At 54.8% G+C, this 14,914-nt stretch overlaps 1 protein-coding gene across 5 annotated transcripts in view; it reads right to left on the bottom strand.

Annotated features, from left to right (window-relative positions):
• The window catches only part of IQSEC1 (IQ motif and Sec7 domain ArfGEF 1), a 121,359-nt gene that overhangs the window by 61,224 nt on the left and 45,221 nt on the right, over positions 1-14,914 (bottom strand). The window contains exon 1 of one of the 5 annotated variants that reach the window (XM_042911894.1): positions 9,680-10,028. The exons of the other annotated variants lie outside the window; for them this stretch is intronic. Within the exon in view, the coding sequence (XP_042767828.1) occupies positions 9,680-9,744 (65 nt within the window). The 5' untranslated portion in view covers positions 9,745-10,028. Of the gene's footprint in view, positions 1-9,679; positions 10,029-14,914 lie in introns of those variants that run through there. 5 annotated transcript variants of the gene reach the window in all.

Here is a 14,914-nt window from a genome sequence, read left to right as displayed (position 1 = left end):
AGAGCCCACAAGAGCCCACGGGACTGCTCTGCCCAGCTGTGAGCTGACCCCAGGAGGCGGCGCATTTCATGTGTCTGGGTCCGCAGTGATGAAAACCCACGTATAAAATGCGTAAATGAGTAAATAAATGAATGGACGACGGCGCGAAAGATACTACACTGACAACAACAGATGCTCGCACAGAAATAACTCATAGCGTCCTGTCACAATGTTTTAAAACAGATTTTCATTTTTTAAAGCAGTTTTAGGTTCCCAGAAACACTGAGCAGAAAGTAGAGATATCCCATATTCTCCGTCACCCCCTCACCCCACCCCACGCATAACCTCCCCCGCTCTCACCTCCCCAGCCCTCTCTGTGCTGCATTTGCTAATCCATGGACCTACACTGACATGAGGTTTTCACCCCAAGTCCACAGTTTACAGGAGGCTTCACTCTTGGTGGCGCGGACAACCACTACTGGAGACGGATGCAGCGTCATCTCCCCATTTCATGGATGGAGAAACTGACGTGCAGTGGGGCGATGTGACTTAGCACAGCCCACACAACCCCCATACAGATGACTGAGGCACCGGCCCAAGCACTTCACGCCCCCCACCTTCCGCATGGTCTTCCCTCTCCTGGGAAAGCCTCCCCCTCACCTGCCGCCCCCCATCTTCCCACGTCTGGGGGAAAGATGGAGGCTCAGGATAGGGAGCACCAACCCCTCAACCTCCTGCACCTGCAGCTTTGGCACACGGCCCTTCCCTTTAGACTGCCTGTCTGGCACCTGGCAGAAAGGGGCTGTGTGACCTTGGGTAAGTGACTTGGCTTCTCTGTGCCTCCGTCTGCTGGCCATAAAATGTGGGTACTGTCTATCTCACAGGCAAATGATAATGCAGACACAAATCCTCAGCCTGGGGCCTGTCACCCAGAGTGCTCAGGGTAGCTGCTGTTATTATCACGATATAGGATTATTACTCCCCACGGTGCACGGGGGCCATGGGGACTAAGGGAGGGACTCTAAGGCTGTGAGTGTGCAACAACGGGAAGAAGCCTTAAGCCTTAAGCCTTTGTTCACAAGTAGGCGCTGGACCGTGTGACCCAACCGCAGCACGTGCACCTGAGGAGAGCGAGGGGTGAGCTGACAGGACATGGCCACTGCTCAGAGCAGAACGGGGGTGGGACTCAGGCCCACGGTTTGTTTTTTTAACTAAACTGGGTTGAGGGCCCACTGGGTGCCAAGCACTGTAAGGTGCAAGGGGTAGTATATGTTCCTAAAAATATATCAGAATATTATTGAAACTAATACAGGAATTGCAACTAAAATTTGCCAAGCACCTGTTATGTGCCAGGCTCCAAAAGCAGCACCATTAGAAGCAGCAGGGTGGAAGAGACCACGTGGTGAGAAGGGAAGGGGACCTGGCAGAGGCCTAGGGAAGCCCGGGACTGACACAGTGTGGTGGGAGGAAGCCGGGAAAGCCTGGTCGCTTAGGCCAGGGAAGAGCGCTCAGAGTGTCCAGAGGCCAAGCAAGGTGAGGGGCCAACCTGTCTCGGGGCAAAGGCAGGTGCCACTGCCCAACTCTGCCAGCAGGCAAGGGGCAAGGAGGGCAGCAGGCAGGGCCTGTGGAGCCACTCAGCAGAGTCCCAGTCCTGCCTGGGGAGCCAAGGCATGACGGCAAGAGCCTTGGGCACTCCTGACCTGATGCGAGCCCAGGAAAGTCCTCGCCTGATGGGGACGCACGAGCCTGGCCTCCCCTAGCCACCTGTAGACACAGCGCCTTTGACACAGACTTCTCTGAATGGGGCAGGCATCGCTTGGTCTTCAAGGCTGGGAAACTGGCCCGGCCTCCAGCTTCCCCAGTTGGGTCAACGCGGCCAAGGGCCGTTTAGGGAACTCTACGCTTTGTCCTGGGAACCCACCCCAACAAACTGGACATCTCCGCCTCCACACGACAGGTCCTTGACTAAAACCACCAAAATGTCTGGGATGTGCTTTGAAATAATCTGGGGGCAATGAAATACAATTGTCTGTAGGGGTCATCGTACCATTCTCTCTAGTTCTGTGTATGTTTAAAATATTCCATAAGGAAAAGTTCAAAATAGTGCTAAGAATCTGCTATCCACATCAAGGCCTTCCCCGGGCCATTTCGCCAATTTTTACTAAGTAGGAAAACAAAAACAAAATCCCAGTTCCTGCCCATTTAAGTTATGGCTCTTAGAAAAGTCAGTGGCCCCAAAGAAACAGAGAGGAGTTTGCATGGCTGCACCTCCCCCGCTCCTTCCTCCTCTGGTAACAGCAGAGGAAAGAGCTGCTTCCCCAAACACTTCCTTTCCAACTGCCCCCCCACCCCCGCACGGGACTAATTGCACTTCGGGGTCCAGTCCAGGGCCTGTACGGGGAAATCACGGCAGGAATAACAACTGTGGTCGATACCAATTAATAAGAACCGTAGGAACGACTGGCATTTAGTGAACACCTACTACAAGTCTGGCACCGTTCTAGCCCCCCCTTTCTTGTCATCTCCGTGGAGAGTCATCCCAGGGAATGTGGAAGACAGTTCTTACACCCAGATGACCTCCTGGGGCCGGCAAACACTGCTGCTGGGGTTCAAGGCCACTTGCCAGGGCTTCCAAGGGTCCTCTGTCAACTCTGCAAAATGACAGTGCACCTCTGTGCCTATCTGAGTGCCAGGGCCCAGTGGGGTCCTGCCGGTGCCTTCCCTCTCCTCTGCCCACCATTCTAAGGCCCAGACTCCCCCCACCTAGTGATGTCAGGGAGCAGGAAAGATACATTAACCAGAATACCAAATGACCTTCTGCAAAGCTTGGGCATTATTTTCATTTTTGTCTTGGTTTGCTTATCCGTAAAGTGGGAATGCCACCAGCTACATACTAAGGGTCCGGGGAAGTTCAAATAAGGTAAGTATGTAAAATTCAAAGGCCACCCAAATGTCAGATACTATCATTTTTATTCTGTGGCCTGTTCTGGCTCCGGTCTCAAACCTCTGCCAACTCCAGACCCACCAAAAACAGTTGTGGCTTTGCTCAAAGCCAGCTGAACCCTTTCCCTTTCATACCAGCAGGTTCTAGGCACTGTTGTATATGTCACCCACAACCACTTCGCACGATCCCCACTCACAGAGGTGGCCACCTTGCCCTGGCCATTCATTCACAGAGGAGCAGAATTGGGACTCATGTCAACTTTCTCCAGCCCAAATGTCACCTTCTTCCCGCTGCGGCCAGCTGCCTCACTGCCTGGCGGCTGGACCAGGCTGGGGAGGGCAGGACAGCACAGTGAAGGACCCAAGGCCAGGCTCTGGAGCTCTTAGCCGCATTCGGCACCAGGAGCAACCCCAGGTAGACCAGATGCCACACTTGCCCTAAGTACCAGATCTCAGCACAGGCATCCGGTGGAGAACTCTGGAGGCCACCATGCCCCACCTCAGGGGCACGGGGCTGAGGCATCAGCCTCAATGTCCCTACTCCTGAAGTGTCCCCAGGGGGCCTCTCCATCACCCATGGTGCAGACCATTTCCCTGTCCTGTCTAAGAAACCTTCACTCTGAGAGCCAAGCCACCTTATTTTGCAATTTTTCCAACCCATAGGCAAAGCGATTCCCAAAATGCTTTGGACCGTCCTCTACAAGCACATGCACAAGCCTATGGGCCTTCGTCGTCTGTCACCAAGGCTGCGACTGTCTCGCTCGTGAGCAGCACCACGACCCTCGCGTGGCTCCCCTCAACTCGCACCCCTCTTCTTCCTTCTCACTCTTACCTCTGGCTTTGTCTGTGGCCAAAAGGAGAGAAGATGCATTCCTGTCTAACAACACATCTCCCCTGAATGAGTACCATGGTCCAATTTCAGCACAGTTGGACCTGGAAGCCCTGATGTCACAGCTAAAAGCTAGCACCTCTCGGGTGTTAACTGTGTGGCATTTAAGCACTTCGCGTGGATTAATTTGTTTAATCCTCATAGAAACTCCCTTGGTTCCTACTGTCACCTACATTTTACAAATGGGGAAACCAAGGCACAGGAAGCCTGAGGACCACACCTGAAATCACAGAGAGTGTGCGGAGCAGAGCTGGGGTTAGGGCTATGGGCGGGCTGGCCACAGAATCTGCTCCCCTAACACTGGGTCAAACGTCCTTCCTCAGCAAATGACCACAAGAGTCACTAAGCCCACCCCTCTTCACAAAGGGGAAACCGAGGCCCAGAAAGGGGATGGGAAGAGGTGACGGGTGCCGGAGCTTCTAGGGAGGCTGAATGCCAACAGCCAGTTAGAGCCAGCTCTGCCCAGGCCTCTGGAGGGAGAGAACCTTCCAAGCTTAGCAAGAATCAGGATGGATAGTAACAACCACAATGATTATAATTAACATTTATTGAGCACTTACTGTATATAATACGATAAGGCACGGTTTTAAGTGTTTCACGTGTACTGACTCATTTAATTCTTGTGCCACCTAGCCTCCCTGCCAGAAAAAGGAAAAGCAAACACCAGTTGCTTCCATCTTTTAAAACAGCCACCGGGGACAAAGTATTCATGGTAGTGGACAGACCTGGACTGGGCTTGGGCAACAGGCGATTTTGGGGAACCTGAATGAGGAGGCTGTCTCCTAGCTGGGGATTCTTCCAAACTTTCCAGTTTATTAACAGTCCTTCTCCTCTCTCGTGGGAGCGAGTTCAGCAGCCCACATGCATGTGTGTCTCCTAATGACGTCAAAGGCCCTGGCCTTGGGTTTCCTCACCATGCAGAAGCTGGTTGTGTTTGCTCTGGTCCTGCAGAGAGTCAGGGGACAGCTGGCTTTTGTCCCCAAGAGCCCGGTCTGTGCTGAGGCTGGCCTGGGGCAAGTGTGCTCCCTTCAGACTGCACAAGTGCTCGGGACCAAAGGGCTCGGTCTCAGATTCCGGTTGGAGCATCTGGGGGAGCAGCTCTTGGGGTCTGAGGGGTCTGGCAAGACACCAGGGGGGCCCAGAGGGTTTTCATCAAACCAGCCTGAGGCTGGGACATTTGGGAACATTTTGGAAATGATGACACCAGGGGATACCAGACACACCTGTTCCATGGCTTGGGAAAGATGCAAAAGACTCCATTGTGACGGCGACATATTTTGTTAAAGGTTACTTAATCCCAGAGGAGGCACGGGCTGGCTAATGAAGAACACAGACCCCAAAGCCAGGCGGACTGAGTGCAAATCCCAGCTCTAAGACCTGCCGGCCAGTGACCCTGGGCAAGTCACATAACCTTTCCCCAACTGTTCCCCAAATGGGGACGGAATGCTATTATTATTATTACTACACTGACCTTTGAGCAAAGAGGAAAAAACAAATGTGGTCATAGTTTCCCCGTCCAGACAAACAAGGAGGGACTCTTGCTATGCTTCTGCATCTGGGCCTTCAGTTCAGATTAGGCTGTCACCATGTTAGGAAAGCGGCAAACCGAGGAAAGAAAATGGAAAGAATGACCCTCTCCATCAAGAAGCAGGGAAGCCATGGCTACGTTCAAATAAAGCATAAAAGGACATTAAAGTCAGAGCAGCTAGGACCATGCCTTACCCTCAAGGACGGGGGTTGCACAAAAAGCCATGCAGCTCCAGAAGCCACCGAAAAAGAAAACCGCGAGGAGCCACTTTAACTCAGTAGCTCTCCAAAGAGAAGCGGCAGTGATGATGCTGATGTTGACAGCTGTCACTTGTTGGGGCATCTAATAGGTATAAGTCACCTGGCCAAGCTTCATATCCCCTCTGGGGAGCCCCATTTCATGGATGGGAAAATCAAGCCTCAGACAGGGAGGCAACATCACCGAAGCCACACAGCTGGGAAGAGGCAGAGTTGGTTTTGTGCCACCCCGAGGCCTGTGTTCTGTGACACATTGTTTCAAATCATTAATCCTGGTTCCTTTACATCTAGCCCAGGGCCTGGCACAAAGCAGGGGCTCAGTAGCTGGTGAGTGAATAAAGGAACACAGGAAAGTGCAACAGTGGGTCTTAATCACCTTCTGAGAACAAAGCACCCCCCAGCGCAGGAGAGCATGCGGGTGCATTCGCTCACAGACACCGGCTGTGCCTACCACTTGGCCACAGGCATCAGGACGCACAGGCCCAGGGCTTAAAGGGGCACTTGCCCGTCTAGGGGTACAGCCACAGCAGCCAGAGGAGTGGCAGGTCCAGGTGGCACCACGCCATGTTTTCCACCATAATCACCATCTATTGCCTCTCAGCAGCAGCTCAGGCAGGGTGAACGGCCAGATTCTCCAAGGCTGCACCAATTAATTCTTCAAGAGCCTTCATGGCCTTTAAACTCATTATGCTTCGATTCTGAGGACAAGTGATAAATCACATTCAACGGCCTTTGAGCATCCTCCCCCACCACACAAACACACACACGCTTCTGGGCCTGGGGGGCCCAGGCCACCTCTGCGGAGCTCTCCCCTGGGGCCCCTGGCCTGGTGCAAGCCCACTGGGCAGATATTCCACACGTCATCACAATTCAGAGGAAATTTACAAAAGGGAAGGAAGAGAATCCCACAGGTCACTGGCGGTGGGAAGAGCAGAGTGCTGACTTGGACAGTCGCAGTTGGAGCTGGAGACGTGGGGCCGACTAGCACTGCCAGGGCTGTCGGACGCATCCTCAAGCATCTCTGTGAAGCGGGTATCATCCCCTTCCACGGAGAGGGCCACTGAGGCTCAGAGGGATGTGGCAACTTGCGTAGCGTCACAAAGCTGAGCTGGGATTTCAAAGTCCGTCTGCCTCCCCAAGCCCTCCTCTGCTGATGCCCTGAGCTGCTCTGGACTCACAGATTCTCCTGGCAAACCAAGATATCTCGTTCCACAGAATCTGGTCAGATAGCACCCGCACACACACACACACACACACACACACATATACATCCTGAGCTCCTGGAGCCCGGGGAGCCCTGTTCAGTCCCTTCCAGAAACACCTATTTGCCCAGTCATCACACTGTCTGACCGTGCAGCTGTCAGTCCTGTCCATGTTTTTGAACTGGAGCTGTGTAAATATTAGCACAGCTAGTTCATAGTCCGGCTTCCTTGAGCAAAAGCCTGAAAATCCTGGCAGGGGCTGGCAGGGGCCCTCCAGAGGCCCTCCATCAGAACATCTGGGTTCGACTCCAGGATACCCTTGTCATATTCTGGACAAGTCGTTGGATTCCCTATCTTAACAGCCCCTTTAGAAAGGGAGGGTAAGAAAGGGAGGGTAACAGCCCATTTAGAAAGGGCAGCCTGGGCTGCCGCAAGTCTCAAACAGCAAACCATCATGGTGCTGCCATGTGAGGTGCCATGGGCTGTTAGGGTGGCATGGCTGTGCTTAGAAGGGCTGTCTTGGAGCTGTTACAGACTGGGGGTCTCCTGAGGTCCCTGGAGCATGCTGGCTCCTTTCTGGGTTTAGAGAGGGTTTATCTGGAATGGCCAGCTGGAGGGACTCTGGGTGGGGGGGCAAGCCGGCCAGCCCAAGCAGCTACTGGCTAAGCCTCCACAGGCCAGGAGCTGGCCTGATTTGTTTCTCCCACCCCACCCACTTCCTTCAGAACCACATACCAGGCACTCCACAGCAGTGATCCACCTGCTCTGAGGCTGAAGGGTGAACTTCGGGCTGTGTTGGAGCAGGGCTTCTCAATCTCCAGGACACCTGGTCCGTGTTCTGAGACTGGGGGAGCAGGGGTTTATCACCACCCCTGACGACAAAAGGACCAAAGCAGGCTTCCCTGCAGCTAGAAGATTTAGATTGGATACAAAGAAGGACTTCCAATAAGAAGAGCCTGGCCTTGGGTCCTTCACTGTGCTGTCCTGCCCTCCCCAGCCTGGTCCAGCCGCCAGGCAGTGAGGCAGCTGGCCGCAGCAGGAAGAAGGTGACATTTGGGCTGGAGAAATGTACACGAGTGGTGGCCACGGGCATCCCAACTGGAAAGGTGACACTGGAGAGGTCCTAACAGAGGGGCACCAGGGAAACCCTCTCTCAGCTGGGAGTGGAGGAAGAGGTGTAGCCTGCAGAGCATGCCGACTGTGTCCCTGCCAGTCTACTGGTGCCAGGAGGACAAACACTGAGTTTTGCTCCCTGCTGTGTCCCTGGTGCCTAGACAGGGAATGCTCACGGAAGGTACTCAATAAACCGCAGAGCCGGGGGTGCTGATGAGAACGAACACACTCAACCTCAGTTTGCTCTCCGGCGATGTGGGGGGTGCTGGAGCCACAAGGACAAGAATGCAAATGCAATACCGGGTGGGACAGCTGCATAAGGCAGCGGCACGTGTGGGATATGAATATCGTGACCCCCATTCTCGGACTGATGCCACCAATTCTAGACAGCTGGCCCTGCAGCTGCAGCTTGCCCAGCCCCCACCTCAGACACAAGAAGCAACGGGTTCTTGGGAACCACACCCCCACAACCACCCATGGAGCCTTCAGGGCCCAGCGTCCCAGGCTCCTGGGGTGAGGAGGGGGCAGAGGGGAACACATGCATGTTCTCAGTGCAACTGCCAGACACACACTGCAGAATTTTTGAACTCAGAGATCAAACGGCTGCAGGTGGGCTTGCCCCCGCAGCCCCCAGGGGGCCCGACGCAAGCCCAGTCGGCTTGTCAACAAATCCTCTCCGCCCCACCGCCTGGCTCCTGGCTCCTCCGAGGGGCCTGCAGACAGCTCGGGGGGCAGCTGTGCTGGCGAGCGTAGCAAGGAAATCGATATTCTCAGCACATACACACTCTCTCTCTCTCTCTCCCTGTCTCCATAAATGCGGGCCTTGGACACTCAGGCAGCCACCCACAGCCCCAAAGCAGAAAAGGGTTGCTCTCTGGGATACACCTTTATTCCCCCGACCCCACAAAGACTCCATCCCTGAGCACACCAGGCGCACAGAAACACGCACACGCCATCCCATCGGCAGACCCCTCACTGCCGCACTCAACACAACAGCGGCAGCCACACAGATCTCAGGTTCCCCGACGCACTCCTGGGTGGCCCGGCCGGGAGCACACCTGGAGCACCTGCGCACAGCCTCACACGCGCTTGCACAGGGTCTCCCTGACGGCGCACGCGTGACCCTGGACACAGGCCCAGGGTCTCGCGGAACTAGGCCCACGGGGAGACTCCCTGGCAGCCTCCGCCCGCCCGCAACGATGCCCGCGGGCCACACTCCGACTCACAAACTCCAGTCCGCTCGCTCCCAGCTGGCACCGATACCCACTCCCATCAGTTTCTCCCATGGAAGCTCACCCCCACACAAGCTCCCATCCCAACAGTCACTCGCCAGGGAGTGCACCCCACCCCCCCGCCCCGTCCTGACACCATCTCTTCTTCTCACACGCACAAACTCAGGTCCCAGGTCCGGGTGCACCCACACCACTCAGCCTCCCTCCACCCTGTCAGCCCTCCTCCCTCTCTCACACACAGGCACTCCCCACACACATCCTGACGGTCTCACGCACGCCGGCACACGCTCGCACTTACAGTCCCGACAGACTCTACCAAACCAACGCAGGCTACACAGCACCCGGCTCTCTCACGAACCCACAACATACCGCACGCCAACTGTGCGACGGCTGGGTGCCGCTGGCATCCCCACCCCGCCCCGCCGGCCTAGGTCCGCGCAGCTCCTCCCCAAAGCCCTCTCGCCCAAGGCCCCGGCGCTCACCCCCCCACCCGCCCCGACCCGACCCCCGGCCTCGGCCCCGCCCGGGGCCCTTACCCGCTGTCAAGCTCCAGCTCCAGCAGGGACTGGGTCCGCTCCGAGTTGCAGTGCAGGCACCACATGGCGGCCGCGGCGGGAGCTGACGGGGCCGGGCGCCCCGGACCCAGGCCCCGCCGAGCACTGCCGACTCCCGCCGGGGCGGCCGGATCCCGGGGCGGACACCCGACCACCCGGAGACCTGACCACCCGCCACGCGACCACGTCGGGTCACCTGGTCCAGTGCCCGCCGGTTCCCGCTACTCCCGGCCTCAAGTCTGAGCCCCCAGACCAGCCGAGCCCACTCCTCCACCACCACACCACCACCGCCGCCACCCGCCCGCCTGGCGCAGAGCGAGGCCCGGCCGGAGGAATGTGGCCCGTGAGGGGGCGGAGCCAGGGGCGGGGCCGGAGGACGGACTGCGCCGGGGGGGCGGGGCCGCGCGGAGCCTCGTGGGGAAGCGCGGGGGCGGGGCTGCACGCAAGGGGCGGGGCAGGACGGGGCGGGGCTGCGCACGGGGGCGGGGCGAGCAGAGCCAAGTCCGGAGGAGAGCCGGGGCGAAGTTTTCTGGGGGGACAGCATCCCCTGTACCTTTTCCGGGAGGGTGGTGCGCTCCCTCCAAAACAGAGTCCCCACACATACATATCTTCCTCCCCAACGTGTAAGCACAGCAAATACAAAACCCACACCAACCGGCTGTAGCCTACTCTGCTGACGGCGCCAATGTCTGCCAATCCCGGCTTTGGCCTCGGTTTATAAAATGAGGCCTTTGCTCCCCGGAAAGGTGTGGTTTGTGGGCTCTGAAGCTCCTGACCCAGAGAAAAAAGTGGGTTCCATCCTGAGGCTGGGGACACCCATTTGGGGACTTTTTGGTGAGAATCTGATGAAAGCAGCTTCTTTTTCCCTAAGCCTATCCAACCTCCTACTCTTCCCTCACCCAGAGACAACTTTCAACAACCCCCCCCCCCCCCCCCCCCCCGCGCCGCCATCCCGCCCTTGGCAGGCTTCACAGTCATCCTAATTCGCTATTAGAGCTCGTTACCTATACTTGGTTTTCAAGACACTGTGATAGAGGTAGAGCTATTAGTGGCCCCATTTTCCGTTAAAGGAAACTAAGGCTTACCCTTAACTGGGTTAATTCTAAGAGGCTTTCCCTCACTTCCTCTTCCAGAGCTGCTCAGCTCTCCCTACCATAAGCAGTCATGGCTTGCTATGCTCAATTTGCACACTTACGGGTTTATTATTTGTCTTTGGGCTTCACGAAGGCAGGCATAGCACCCACTACCCACACTTGTGGGATGCCCAAATATGGTTGGGAGACAATCAAGCAGCCACAGATACAAACAAGACCCCACCTGCCCCACCTGCAAATCCACTTCCTGGAGGGCTAGGCAGCTGGAAGTTCTGTGGGAGTCAGGAAGCTATAGGAAGCCACTAATGCAGAGACATCATCTTGTGCCTTTTTGAAGCTTTCATTTGGAGGGGGTGGTGCAAAAAGCCTAATGATGAGTGTTATTCCCATATGGGGAAAGTGGGGTGGGGTGGGGTGGGGGACAGTGAAGGAAGAGGGCTGGGCTGGCCCAGCTTGCAGCACAAGAAAAGGCCACCCCTAGATGCAGTTTAGTGTACCAGGGTTCCCAGGCAACAAGCTGAGTGGGAATCCAGTGCCCCTCACTGCCCATCTCCACATATCTTCTCTTCACTTCTGTTGTTGTCTCTGCCACACTGAGAATAAATAAAGACTCAGAATGGGAGAAAATATTTGTGAATCACATATAGTATCCATGCCATATAAAGAACTCTTGCAACTCAACAATAAAAAGGTAAATAGCCCAGTTAAAAAAATGGGCTAAGGATCTGAATAGGCATTTCTTCAGAGAAGATATATGAAGGGCCAAGAAACATGAAAAGAGGTCGAACATCACCAGTCATCAGGGAAATGCAAATCAAAACCACAATGAGCTATCACCTCCTACCCACCAAGATGGTTGGAATCAGGAAGATGGACCAAAGGACCTACACGCAAGGGTTCTGGAAGGAGAAGACTGCTGAGACACGCTGCTCAGAAACTGCTACCACATCCAGCGGCCTGGCTGGGAGAGGAGGGAGTTAGGAGGGGATAGGGTTGAAATCGTCCAGTTGGGGGTGTGGAAAACTCCCACCCCAGCTTGAACGGCCCTCTAAAAATAGGCTGCAATAAATGGAGCCAAGAGAATTCCCCCAGCCCAGCTGCTGGAGCACTCCAGACACGGGCTCCGACAGCCTCACGACCTGGATTCTCCAAGAATTCCAGGCACTTGTCCAGACCCACGGCCTTAGCCGCCTGCCAGGATGGTCTTGGCGACATGGTTCCGGCCGGGATTTAGAAGAAGGGGGTTGAATTTCCCCTTCAGTATTTGGAATACCAGAGGATGGAGTCGCTGGAAACCAAATGCCTCTTAATTCTCTTGTTCTGTTTTATCTTCCTACAAAGTGTGCCTCTTGCTTTTGCTGGGTTAACTGCCTCGCAGATTAATAATGTAGGGAATTGGGAGGCGAGCGAAAAAGTTCCAGCCTGGAGAGGCAGAGAGAGCCAATTTTTCTGCTAAAATGACTAGACGGGGCAGATTTCTTACATATCCCGTTTGGGCAAATTGCTTAGCCTTCCGAGTTGCAGTTTCTCAACGGTAAAGTGTGGCTCGTGGACCACATCTACCCTGGCAGATTCTCCTTGCCGTTTAATGTAATGTAGCAAGCATTTATTAGTGCTTACTCTGTGCCTGTCATCTGAGGCCTCAATGGGACACTGATGTGACAAGTGTCCCCAGGATGATGTTAAGATAATCTGGAGGAAGAGCCTGTAACTCTGCCCCATGAGAGGCTCCCAAGATGAAGGGACTTTTGGGCTAGGCCTTGAGGAATGAGTAGGAGCCCATATATAGGGTGTAAGATTCAAGAAAGTCATGAAAATGTTTAGTTGCACTGTCCCGTCCTAGGTTTCAGCCCTGAGTTGCTTGCCTTGGCCTGTTTCACATGCCATCACCGACTTCATCCCAATCCGCCTGGCTTCTGACAGCCTCCCTGCTCTGCTTCCATCAGACATGTATGTAGTACCTCGTCATCCGAAAGCCAACCTCTGCAGTCCCTCTCCCGGAGCTGCCGGGATGAAGGCCAGTCCTTCCACACAGCCGGCCTCCAGGCCTGTGTGCCCTGACTGAGGCTTATCTCGCCAGCCCTGGACATTCATGATGCCCCTTGCATGCACACCGCACCTCCAGCAGCAAAATACTTCTTTCAGACCCCCCAAATCCCGCTGTGTCTGGCTCATGGCTAAGGCTCTTGGTTTTGGCTTTCACTGTCACTTCTCCCAGAAAGCCACCCCTAGCCAGCCCCTCGTCCAAGTTAGAAAGTCCTCTTACACACTCCCAGGTTTACTCTGTACCTGCCCTCCCATCACAACAATGAGCTGTATTGTCACTGCCAGGCCTCCCTCAGGCCTACTATGAGGCCTGGGGCACAGAGGTGCTCAGCAGTTGAGTAAATCCAGCCTAAGAGTCAAATCTGGTCCACTGCCTGCTTTTTAAAAATAAAGTGTTTTGTGCAAGCCTGCTGTGGACAAACCCTGGAAAAGCAGAAGTCGTATGTCATGGAGATTCCTGGAGATGGGCCTCTGCCCTCTAAGCCTGAAGGCTTGTTAGGACAGGGGTGGGAAGGGGAAAGGAGGACTTTTCACTCTATGCCCTCCCCACACACCTTTTTTTAAATTTACATCCAAGTTAGTTAACATATAATGCAATAATGATTTCAGGAGTAGAATCCAGCGATTCATCCTCTTATACCCTTTTATAGTTTTCAGAACTTTAGGAGTGCCTGGGGTGGCTCAGTCGGTTAAGTGTCCGCCTTCGGCTCAGGTCATGATCTCATGGTTCGTAGGTTCGAGTCCCGTGTCGGGCTCTGTGCTGACAGCACAGAGCCTGGAGCCTGTTTCCCGATTCTGTGTCTCCCTCTCTCTGTGACCCTTCCCCGTTCATGCTCTGTGTCCCTCTGTCTCAAAAATAAATAAACGTTAAAAAAAAAAAAAGAAAGAAAGAAAGCCGGTGCAATACAGAAATCAATACAAGTCACGGCAACCCACGGGACCAGAGGTCTCGCATCTTGTGGGAGACTCAAGCCTTTCAGAGCCAGTCCTCAAAGACCCCAAATTCCGTACTGTACTTAAGTCACCTCTTGGGCCACCCTGGTTTCCTTGTCCTTCGAGTAGGTGGTGTCTTACTGACAGCCACGAAAATCAATTGGAGTTGCGTTATAGCCCTCTCGAGTTCCCCTCTCAGTGCCTGTTGATCATTAATCTGTTCATAACACTGAATGGACTTCCCTATCTCACAGCCAGGATGCTGGGTCCAGGAGGACGCGCTGTGACCATCCTTCCAGCACAAGCCCTCATTTTACAGACAGGGAAACTGAGGCCCAGGGTGCCAAAGGGATGTGCCCTGGGGTGTGTGTGGCCAGGTACCACTACAGACAAAGACACTGGCCCAGGAGTCCTGCCTCCTGGGCCACAGTACCCCATTGTCGGCACGACACAGCAGGACTTGCACAATCCAGCATACGGCCTGGGTGACTGAGGCGTGGGTTCCGTACCGAACAGAACTTATTCGTCTGAGTGTTGCATGCTGTGGAAAACCAGACACAGCTGTGCAGAATGCAGAATTGTGTAGTGTTACCTCAGAGAAGCCAGTCAGCCCCCCAGTAGAGAAAATTTCCAAACAAATCAAGCTGATCTTAAGGGACAGGTTACTTTCAAAATTTCAAGCAGTTTTCACTGGTTATCATTCAGTCCCTGACTCTTTCCAGCCTCCTTCCCAGATACCTAGCTACGATATAGCTCCTCCCAGAATGCACCATGCACTCCTCTGTTCCAGTGCCTTTGCTTATGCTCTTCCCACTTCCTGGGCTGCCCTATTCATCTGCTTGGCAATGTCCTACTCAACCATCAAGACACAGCCAAATATCACAGGGGAAGCCTCTCCCTGTGCCCCATCCCCTAGGTGGGGAGAGAACCCCCCACCTAGACTGTGGGCACCTTGGAGACAGGGACAATGGCTCTCCATCCACTCTCTTGGTGGTGGGGTTCAGACGCCGCCACTGCTCTACGTGACTAGCCACCAGCGGAGTTGAGTCTCAACCATAAAAGCTCAGCAGTACTGGGGTTCGCCAAGACGTGGACCGCGAGGGTTGAGATTCAAGTGGCTTTAACATTAGCATAGCCTAGGGCT

Source organism: Panthera leo, chromosome A2 (genome assembly GCF_018350215.1).
Source record: "Panthera leo isolate Ple1 chromosome A2, P.leo_Ple1_pat1.1, whole genome shotgun sequence".
Lineage (NCBI taxonomy): Eukaryota > Metazoa > Chordata > Mammalia > Carnivora > Felidae > Panthera > Panthera leo.
Note: the sequence above shows the minus strand (reverse complement) of the source record. Positions and strands in the feature narration are given on the sequence as shown.